At 51.9% G+C, this 11,481-nt stretch overlaps 1 protein-coding gene across 1 annotated transcript; it reads left to right on the top strand.

The window, feature by feature from the left end:
• The first annotated feature begins 7,521 nt into the window (after positions 1–7,521).
• On the top strand, positions 7,522–9,458 carry SP8 (Sp8 transcription factor). The gene has a single exon (XM_063420798.1). It carries the CDS (start codon positions 7,879–7,881, stop codon positions 9,322–9,324), a length of 1,446 nt encoding a protein of 481 aa, XP_063276868.1. The 5' UTR covers positions 7,522–7,878; the 3' UTR covers positions 9,325–9,458.
• Positions 9,459–11,481: the final 2,023 nt, after the last annotated feature.

Consider the following 11,481-nt stretch of genomic DNA (forward strand, 5'->3'; position numbering starts at 1 on the left):
CCAGTACGGGGGCGGGGGTAGAGGGGGAAACACAACAGAAACAAATTCAATCCATTTTGGCTGAATTCATCTGTCAAGGCACTTTCATCACACCACGCTCCTGTCGCTGGTGGGCACAAACTCCTTCCTCAATTCCTCAGCTGTAGATCCAGCAGCGTGAACAAATATTTCGCGGATATTTAAATTTATGTTATACATGTACATTTAAGTCCCTGCAAACTGTCTAATATCTGTAAATTTTAAACTGGAAAAAACCGCGTGTTCCTCTGGAGATCAGATATTGAAGCAGTGAAAATGGAGTAAAGGCTTGCAATCCTTCAAGGTGAAATGCAGAAAGAAGAAAATAATAGTTGTTAAGTCTAAGTCGATTCATAAAATTTTCTCCACGAACTAACCATATGAGGGGGAAAAAACCCTCCCGAAACCCCTAGGCATGTCGAATATACTACTCATCCATGTTTGGAAAAAAAAAAAAATCGGAAGTTTTGGTCACTATTCTAGGCAAAATATGCTCAACAGATGATAGTGGAGATGCAGCCAGAAAACAACTCCAGCTATTTAAACTGCCAAATGAGACATAAAGCTGCATTGTAAAAATCATCTGGAAAACAGGTTTTCCTATTGAAGTCTCTATGTGTTAATTACTGTGATCTGGAAGAGCTTGTATCTAAATGCCTGGAAGCCGACTTTCACCCCGCATATGTAAATGAAGAAAGTGCTGAATCTAAGCCAGAGGGTTCATGTTCGGATTCATTTCCGTGCATGCCTAGACATTAATATGTGTTCATGTAGGGTTCGTACAGTACGAGGTGTTATTTCCTTATAAAGAAACACCAGGTCTCGCTTTCCATTCTCCTTACAAAATTATTCGCATTATTTATGCTACATTGAGCGATCTAATTTCTTCGTGATAGTCAGCTAATTGCTCTGGCAGGTAATTAGAAGCGGTTTACAACGCAAAGGGCTTTTGCGGTGGCCCTCGGATTATTAAGTTGCTCTGTAAATTATACCATATTTTCCGAAGAGAGGGAAGGGGAAGGGGCTTTTGAGAAGTTCTTCTGCTACGATCAGAGCTGAGACACATCCCTGTCCACCCCCCAACACTTAAAAAAATGGGGGGAGGGGGCTCTTCCAGGGCTCGGAGTCGAATTATTCTCAAGCACGCGATCTGAAGCCCATTTTGTTCGTGCTCACTGGTCCAGAATAACTTGGCCATAATGGCCGGGAATGGGCCAGGTCTGCAGCAAGCTTCCTGCGCCCTGGCAGCATCCAGCAGGCATGTGGGAAAAGAATGGCTTAAATGGGGACATCTGTTCAGTGTTGCTCATCTCGCTCCTGCAGCCAGGTCGGGTTAAGAGAATAACCTGTTCACCACCTTGCCTGCCTCCCGCTGCTCGTCTGCCCCCCTCCCCCGAAGTTAATAAGACTGCCGGGGGGGTGGGGACGGAGGGAGGGAGCGAGGGGGTGACCTAATTGCTCTGCCATATAGGCAAATAACGACAGGGAAAGGTGGCAGCTACATTGAAAGAGGAACAGTAAATACATCAATATTAGGGTCTCTCAAGTCAAATCGCAGGAGTTCTGCATTCAGGAGACGGCTGTGGTGCACACTGAGTGCGTGAACGGACGAGGGCAAAACCTTCCTGGCACAGTGCTCCGAAGGCACATCTTTCAGGGAAGACCAGGGGTTCTTCCACTCCGCAAATGGCAGCAAGCAAAAATGTTTAAAATGTTTTCCAGGTTGGCACTTCTATGCAGTTGGCAGAACAAAGAAATAAACACACACATATATACATACATACATACGTAGAAAGCTTTCCTTTTCTTCTCTGCAGGCTACGATTTTGGGTGTTTTAGGATTTGCATATGCGAGTGTCTGTCATGCACATTTATATACGCGCACATATCCACAGGCGCCCATGTGTATATATATTTATATATTTGTATGTTTATATATAAATAGCATGTATTTCGGGGCGTGACCCAGCTTCAGGCAGCCTATTTAATGGGAAGGTCCTGTCTTACACACCGATTTTCCAAACGTTTACTATATCTTGGCACCCTCTTGAAAAGCTTGTACTGTGATTTGAACACGTGTGGTTAAACCATCGGACCCAGAGCAGCTCCTAGATTATTTGTAATTAAGCACAATTCCCAAAGTAACATTTATCTTCCCGAAACTGCGATTGCAATTGTCAACCGTCTGGAGGAGACGCGGGGTAATCTGGAAGCATTAGCTCCTCTCCTAACGGAGCAGAATGAAAAGAAATCAATACCGCTGAGGAGAAGAATTTAGTAGTTTTTAACTGTAAGTGGTGCCTGGGAGAAGGTGATATATAATAGGGAAAAAAAAAAACAAACCCAGAAAGCAGCTTAAACAAATCTATTCTAGGCAGGACCGAAGGACGGGCGGCGGGGGCTCCGCGCTGTGCCCCGCCCGGTGCCGGCGCGCTCAGCCCGGGCGCTCGCTCTCCCCGCCGGCGCCTCCCGGTACTTACATGACCGCCCGGGAGCCGAAGCGTGCACAGAGATAACGTACCGGGAGAGCGGGGGCTGGGGGGGAGAGGGCAGGGAAAAAAAACGAGGAGGAGAAGGAGGAGAGGAGGATCTGATCTAGGCGCACACCGGCGATGTAAACAGAGTACAGTGGGTGTGAAGGTGCCTCTTCCTCTCCCTCCCTAGGCATGCACTCAGCAGCATGTGTCTTCCCGGAGTAATTTAATTACAGGGACATTTCCGAGACGCAGCTAGCTTTCTTTTTTTTTTTTTTTTTTTTTTTAAAGCACAGATTCCGATAAATAAATAAATAAATAAATAAAATAAACGACGAAAGACATCGAAGTGAAACACGAATCCCTTCCTCCGGCTGCAGACAGGTCGGCGTGTACCCTCTCCATCTCCAGAGTGGCTCAGAAAGGAGCCCGGGCTGTGCCGGGCGCCTCCCCGCTGGCTGCGCGGGGAGCAGTCAGGCCGCTCAAGGCTGGGAAACGCGGGGCGGGCAGCGGGACGGGGACCCCGGCAGGGCTGGAGGGTACCTGGGACACGTTTACACCGACGGAAGGAAAAAATAGCCCGCATAGGAATAGGTGGAAGCACCGGCTCACACGCACTGTCCGCTCCCGCCGCGCTGCATCCGGTGCCCGGCAGAGAGCTCCGGTCCCAACGGGAGTGCCCAGCGGGGCAGTGAGAGAAACGTCCCAGGTAAAGCACAGCAGTGCAGAGGTGCAGATGGAGTTTAAAGAAAGACATTAGCCACCCTCTTTGCTAAGTGACCACCAGGCACAGCACGGTCCTTTTCTGACTGGTGGCCGTTTTGTCTCTTTTACGTCCCATTCCCTTTTCTCCGCTCCCCGAACAAGCCGAGCCCTCGTGCTCCCGGAGATTTGTTTGTCACTCCTCCTTAAATCTTCCAGGTGACAGATTCTGGGTGAAGGTGTCGGGTGAAGGGGACACCTCCAGGCCCCCACCTACCCAGGGCAGCAGGTACGGGGCGGTGGGGCAAACACGGGGGCAATGCAGCCTTTTCCAGGGCACGGAGCCGAGGGAGGGTGAGGACAAGGCCCCCGCCTAGATGCTTTCCCCCGTGACCACGGGAGCGGAGTAGGAGCCGCTGGACGCTGAGGAGCGAGGCTTCCTCCTCGCTGGATGCTTGACAGACGGCGGAGCGGAGCCGCACTGCCAGGAAGGCGACAGGAGAGTCTGGCTCCCACCCGTGTGTCCCTAAACTGGCTCGAGAGTGGCGTGAAACGCTTTCCCTCGCTAACGCGGGCACCCAGCACACGGTGTGGTCAACCTGCAGTTCAGCTACTCCTTTTCAAATAGCACAGAGCTCTGTTTCCTCAAAGAGAAATCCCCCTCTACAGCCCGGTAGCGCTGTCTGTAGACAGGCGAGGACCTCTGGTACAAGGGTCTATCCATCTCTGTCCGCTTGCCGCTCACAGCTCGGAGAATCGGGGTTTGCTCCAAGAAAATCCACCCCCCCTTCCCGAAAGGTTAGCGACAGCTATCGTTGGGGCTAAAGTTCCAAGATTGCTAATCTACATTGTAGACTCTAGATGTTAGGTAGACTTGAGCAAGTTGTTCCCAGGATGTAAATTAGGTCCCAAAAGCTGTTGTCCAAATCGAAGAAACAGAGAAATTAATCTGGGAGACTATCCATCATAGGCTGTAATAAAGGGAGAGACATGGATGAGACAGATGATATGATTAAGGAGCTGTGGTCGTTTTAATTAACTTTTTGCTGTCCTGTAATGATCAAACTGGTCAACAGACCCGGTCAATAAGCATGTTAATATCAAACAAATAAAACCAGGGATGATTAAAAACCTCCTGGTTTATTAAATTTGAAATTCAAATGAAATTTATGCTGCGGATGCATACAGAATGCTAATAGATTTTAGCTTTATTGAGAGTGGATCCCACAGGTTTTCAAGAAACGGCACGAACATTTATCTCCTCCTGTACATTAAACTTCAAGTGTGGGGGGGGAAAGTTTTAATTAATTTCTGGAAAACCTCTTTGCTGCCCCCCCCCGCCCCCCCCCCCCCCCCCGCATTATGTTGATGTACTGCACCCTTAAGTGCAGTGGTCAATAAGGCAAATGCAAACAAAATTGTAAGCTTGCTTAAATCCTTTGCCCAGCAGGCAATGTATACAAAGGAGGAAGGTTACAGACGTTTCCGTGTCGAATTCAGAAAATATCAGCTCACCGCTCTCAAAGTTCAGAAGGTGCTGCTTTTCCAGTTTCGGGGAAATTATCAAAGTAGCAGGAGGATGCCCACTGGCAGGAGTTTTGTGATTTCTGTTCTGATGTATTTGCCTTTATTTTTCCTCCCTCTCAGTTGAGTTCCCTCGTAAAGACTCCCACGACTATTTTTACAACGAGTTTTTCATAATTTCCCACACGGTGCTTTTAAAGGAAAATCGCACTGAAAATTAAGGATTTTCGACCCCAAATCAAAGGAGTCGGGGCAAGCATCGGAACAAACAAACACGAAAAAATCAAAAAAGGACACGTTTCCTCTGGGCAGACAAGTGCAGACAAAATACGGATGCAACTGGAAGACCCACCCGGCTAGGCTGTCCTAAAAAGAGATATATCACTAAAGGCTTCTACTTTCCCGGTGTATGGCAAAGTCTCTCAGACTTTCTGGGGCTGAAAAGAATGCGTGTCGATCTTTTTACCTAACCTGGCACACCACAAAATGCGATTTTGTGTTCCTCTAAAATGTAATGCTCACGATGCTTGTTTTGCTCTTACGCTTTCTGATCTATGTCTTAATAGTTCCTCCCCATCTCCAGCAGATAAAGAAAGTGGAGATAAAAAGTTAATAAGCATTCATACAAGGGAGTATCTCCGGGAAAGGTTCTTCCCCTCTTTGCGGGTGATAGTATTGATTAAATTAAACCCGAAATTTAAACAAGTGTGCGTTAGGTCTGTAAAATGAATATCATTATAGAAGGAGACCAAAGCAATGAAGTTAATTCTTTTTTATTTGTTAAACGGAGTTCCCTCCTTCCCCCACCCCTTCCTCCTTCTGGGCTGGCCTGTCACGCCTTCTCAACAGGCTAAAATCATTCAGAGCAGCTCGCAGAGAGAAACGCGACATTTATGGTAAGCGTCAGCTTTCAGAGAAAGAAAGCAGTTCATTAATTTACTTCACTCTTACTTCAAAGTATGATAATGTACATTACCCCCTTGATCAATAGATATGATGTACAGTCAATATCCCTACGACACGGAAACGGGTCAAAACCGAAGCCGAGAGAAAGAGGAAAAACCTCCCATGGGAAGCTAAGCAAAGCCGTGGAAGACGCGGGGTGAGAGCACCTGGGCGAGCAGGGCCGGGCCGAGCGGGGTCCCCCAGGGACAGGGGCAGCGGGCTTCGTCCTTCCCGCAGCCGCCCGGGGCTGGGGGGTGGGGAGCCGAGGGGAGCAAAGCGCTCACCTTCCAGGGGGACGAGGCCGGGGGAAGCCAGCCCCTAATTGTGCCTGTGCCGCCCGGGTGGACTCCGCTTGTGCAACCTCACCGCCAAGAATCACCCCTGAAACCATGGTCGGCGAGGGCGAGGAGGCAGGGAACGACAGGCAGCAGTGGCCTAAAGTGTTTCCTCCCTTGCTGGGACAACGGGAGAAGAAGGGCTGACCAGAAGGGATCGGGATGGGGGAAAGGGGGAGGTTAACGGAGAAGAGGGATGCTATCGCTCCCCCCAGTCCGTGCCGATAATCATAGTAAGACTGAGATTGTGATGATTATGATGATAATATAAAAATTCAAATATAAACTGCTCCGCGGGAAAAAACCCACCCAAACCAACTGTTGCCAAATTACACACGGGGTGATGTGGTGGGGGAGGGGGGTGTGATGGAAAGAGGCGGCCGGGACAAAGTCGCCCGGCCCGGGGTGAGCGGTCCCCGCGGAGCGGGAGCGAGGCTCTCGCCGCTCGCCGACGTGAGTGCGTGAGGTCAGCAGCGCCGGCGGGGCTCGGCGGCCGCGCTCGACGGCGCTGCTGACTTCACGCAGTCACGTCGGCGGGCGAGGCGGCGGTGGCGGGGATTGGCTGGCGGCGGCTCAGCGGCACTTCAAAGCCGGCGAGGGAGCTACAATTGTGGTGGAATGGGCGGAACTGATCATTGTATTGCACACCTCTAAAAAAAACACTGCCTCTGATTTATCAATATAAAAAAGATCCTCTGAGAGGAGGGCACTTTTGTGTGATGGCAACTTCACTTCTAGGGGTGAGTCTAAGGATTTTTTTCTCTTGCTGGTTTAATTGGTTTCTTTTTATTGTCGATTGGAGGGGGTTAAAATAACCCCTGTCTTGACCGGGGCTATCAGTCTCCTCTATTCAGCCTGGGGTTTTTTCTTTTTTTTTTTTTTTTTTTTTTTCCCTTTTTTTTTTTTTCTTTTTTTTTTCTTTTTTTTTTTTTCTTTTAGCTTAAGTACAAGTGAATTTAGGAGAAAAGAAAGAGTGAGAGGGGGAAAAGGGGGCAGAGTCACTTTTCAGTGAGCAAGAAAAGGTTTTAAGGGCATTTGTAGAAACAACCTACAGCGCCTGGGCTGTGCTGTTCCTGTGCCCTCGAAGAAGTGGCTTTTCTTCTTTACATGTGACTGCTGGAAGAAAAAAAAAAAACAACAAACAAACAAACAAAAAATCCCAAACCCAGCACTGTCGGGTTTCTTGTGTGCAATTTTTTTAAAAATTTGCAACAGATTGTGGCTTTTTATTTCCCTTTAAAATAACACAACCCACCGTGTCTAGCAGGTACGTTCAACTCGTGTATGCATACATATTTACATATGTTAAATTTATATATGTATTTCATTATCATTGCTACGTAAATTAGTCTGATTTAAAGGATGCTTTAAAAAAAAGAAAAGAAAAAATAGTAATTTGATAGTCCTGCGATTCTGTATTTAAGAAAACAGCCTTACTGGCCTGGGGGACGGGGTCTGGCCACGTCCCGAGGAAAGGGAGCAGGCTGAAACGTAGCTGCCGCCGTGCCGGGGGCATCTTTAAAAGCTACGGCAACAGACGTAACTTTTTTCCCCTCTCTTTTTTTCTCCCCCTTTTTTAACCCTTCCTGAGCTCCTTCGGGGGAGGGGAGTTGGATGATGAAAAAAAGCCCCGGGAGGCGTTTGGAGGCAGAACCGCGGTGCCGGCCCCAGCCAAGGGATCCTCCCGCGGGATTCGAGAAACTTTGCTCCCGGGGCCGGGCGGCGGAGCGGAGCGGGGCCGGGCGGCGGAGCGGTGCCGGGCGCGGAACGCGGGGCGCGGGGCGGCGGCGCGGGGCCGCTCCATCCCTGACGCCGGCGGGACGGCCCTCTCCCCTCTGTGCCCGCAGGAGGAACCGCGGGTAGGCTCCACGCCGCTGGCCATGCTCGCCGCGACCTGCAACAAGATCGGCAGCCCCAGCCCCTCGCCGTCCGCCCTTTCGGACAGCACGTCCTCCTTCGGCAAAGGCTTCCACCCCTGGAAACGCTCCTCCTCCTCAGCCTCGGCGGGCAGCTGCGGCGCCGTGGGCTCCGGCCTCCCGGGCTTCGGCGTGGCGGGCGCGGCGCGGAACGGCTCCTCGGCGGCGGCGGCAGCAGCGGCGGCGGCGGCGGCCGCCCTCGTCTCGGACTCGTTCAGCTGCGGCGGCTCGCCGGGCTCCAGCGCCTTCTCGCTCACCTCCAGCAGCGCCGCGGCAGCCAGCTCGCCCTTCGCCAACGATTACTCCGTTTTCCAGGCGCCGGGCAGCGCCGGGGGCGGCGGCGGCGGCGGCGGCGGCGGCGGTGGGACCGCAGGACAGGAGACGGCGGCGCACCAGCCCGTCTTCATCTCCAAAGTGCACACGTCGGTGGAGGGGCTGCAGGGCATCTATCCGCGGGTGGGCATGGCGCACCCCTACGAGTCCTGGTTCAAACCCTCGCACCCGGGGCTGAGCGCCGGCGAGGTAGGCTCAGCGGGCGCCTCCAGCTGGTGGGACGTGGGTGCCGGCTGGATCGACGTGCAGAGCCCCAACGGGGCGGCCGCGCTGCCCGGCTCCCTGCACCCGGCGGCCGGCGGACTCCAGACTTCGCTCCACTCGCCGCTGGGCGGTTACAACTCGGATTACTCGGGCCTGGGCCACTCGGCCTTCAGCAGCGGCGCCTCCTCGCACCTCCTCAGCCCCGCCGGGCAGCATCTCATGGACGGATTTAAGCCGGTGCTGCCCGGCTCCTACCCGGACTCGGCCCCCTCGCCGCTGGCCGGCGCCGGGGGCTCCATGCTGGGCGGCGGCCCCGCCGCACCGCTGGCCGCCTCGCCGCGCTCCTCCGCCCGCCGCTACTCGGGCCGCGCCACCTGCGACTGCCCCAACTGCCAGGAGGCCGAGCGGCTGGGGCCGGCGGGGGCCAGCCTGCGCCGCAAGGGGCTGCACAGCTGCCACATCCCCGGCTGCGGCAAGGTCTACGGCAAGACCTCGCACCTGAAGGCGCACCTGCGCTGGCACACGGGCGAGCGGCCCTTCGTCTGCAACTGGCTCTTCTGCGGCAAGCGCTTCACCCGCTCCGACGAGCTGCAGCGGCACCTGCGGACCCACACGGGCGAGAAGCGTTTCGCCTGTCCCGTCTGCAACAAGCGCTTCATGCGCAGCGACCACCTCAGCAAGCACGTCAAGACCCACAGCGGCCCCGGAGGCGCCGGCGGCCCCGGCGGCGGCGGCCCCGGCGGCGGCCCCGGCCCGGGGGGCAAGAAGGGCAGCGACACCGACAGCGAGCACAGCGCGGCTGGCAGCCCGCCCTGCCACTCCCCGGAGCTGCTGCCGCCCCCCGAGCCCGGCCACCGCAACGGGCTGGAGTGACAGGCGGAGGCGCGGGGCCGTCGCGCCCCCCAGTCCCGCCGCGCTCCCGGCCGCGCCGCGCCCCGAGCGCGCAGCCCCGCGGCGGGGACTCGGACACGTAAGTAGCTGGCACGGCTCCGCAAGAACAGCGCTCGGCCCCGCAAGAACAGCGCTGGGCCCCGCGGTCGCTCCGCTGCCCTCCCGGAGCCCCGCACGGGGCTGGCGGTGCGGCCGGGCCGCGCAACCTCCGCGACGGCGGCAGGGGAGCGGCTCTGCAAGGGCGGGGAGCCGCCACCCCCCGTGGGGCGGCCCAGCCGCCCCCTCCTTTCCCCCTCGCCTCGAGACCCCCCGCCTCGTGTTGCTTTTAGAGCGGAAAAAACACCCACGTCCCCTCTCGCTTTGCTGCTGGAAACCGGCGCGTACTCCCTCCCTCCGCCGCTGGCGCCGGTAGAGCCGCGGAGCCCCGGCGGGGCGGGCGGGCGGGCCGGGGCTGCCCCGCGGCGGGCTCCGACGGCAGCGCCGCCAGCCGCGCTCCGTGCCCCGCACAGCGCCGAGCCGACACTCGGACCTGCGCTCATCCCGGTACCTGCTCAGAACCCGTCTGCTCCCGGGACCGGAGCGGCAGTGTGCTTATTGCCCTTCCTCCTTTTTTTCTTTTTTCTTTTTTCTTTTTCTTTTTTCTTTTTTTTTCTCAGTTTTAACAAATCGTTTACCTCTTCGAGTCCAAATTTCACTGAGTTTATCAGCACATTTGTATAATTCTCGTTTGAGCAGGAATCGCGAAATACGTTGAAAATAATTAGGTTGAAAGTCGTATATATTTTCTCTTAACTGTAGACAAATGAAGAAACACCGTGGGTTTCAAGCGAAGATTTCCAATGCCAAAAAAAGTGAGGCCGGGGGGGAACAGGAAAATTAAATATTTGTAGAATGCGTCTGAACCTATAGGTTTGTACCACTGGGGAATCGTTCTAGATTAGCTAAAAATTAAATAAAACTCCACCAATGTATCGGTGTGAGGTGCAGTTGTCCAGGAGACGATTTTGTATAGTATTTTTCTTGTAAATTTCTTCCAGTAAATATTTGAAAATATATTGAAGTACACTTGAGCTTTTTTTCCTTTTTAATTTTTTTTTTCCCTGTCACGAGAAAGCATTCTTGTTGCAGTCCTGGCTCACTGCATTTTTTTTTTTCTGGACTTCTTTCTTGAAGTGTGCATCAAATCACACTTCAGGATATAGGTTTTGCTTGAATATTAATTTAGCTAGGCATACAACTGTAATTAAGCAAACAATATTTGATAAATGTTGAATGACATTTAATTTAATGGAGCATGTACTTATTTGCATTTGCTGGCAGTTCAGGTATAGTTACGGTGAGAGTTCTCCTATATTTCATAAAGTGGGTTTGCCACGACCCATGTATTAAATAAACTGTCCAAGTGAAACTGAACTAATGTTGGCCTATGTGTATTTCCTGAAAATAATATTGATAAATGTTAATAAACACTCCTGACACTACATTAGCGGTTTGCAATGGTGCAAACTAATTGTCTCATTGTAATGTTGAAATAATTTGGATATTTCACATTGAAATGAAAAGCCCTTCGCTGGAACATTTTAGATTTGCATTTTAAATGCATGAAATGTAATTGATTTTTATCTGTAATATTTTAAATGGTATTAATAAACTCCAGAAAAACATTCTACTTTAGGTCAGCCAGTTGTTTTTCTTCTTTGTAAGTCCATCGTTACAGTCAATGATTTACTTTGAACTGATGTGGCATGAATTGTTCTCTAGAGTTTCAGAGAAAAGTGATCATACAACCAGTGTAAATTTTAGCATATACTGAAAGCAGCTTTGAGGCATTAAAATGGGTAAGTTGTTGTTCTGTTTCATGCTTTTTAAAATGCACTATCAGAGGAAACAGAATGAAAGATATTAGCTCTTTTTTAAAGAAAATATTTTTTACATTCTAATAGTACAGTGCCTTTCACAAATCCGAGTATGTTTGAGAAGCTGCTTTGCATATACCTACTCCTTGAAATTGTTTTTCACATCACGCCAGATCCATTGTGAAAGGAGATTTAATATTGAAATGCTGAGGGTCATTATTGCTTTAAAAGACAAAATAAAAAGTGGTCCTCCGCTTTTGTTTTGAGGTAAGGTGGTTGTGGC

This window comes from Prinia subflava, chromosome 1 (assembly GCF_021018805.1).
Source record: "Prinia subflava isolate CZ2003 ecotype Zambia chromosome 1, Cam_Psub_1.2, whole genome shotgun sequence".
Classification (NCBI taxonomy): Eukaryota; Metazoa; Chordata; class Aves; order Passeriformes; family Cisticolidae; genus Prinia; species Prinia subflava.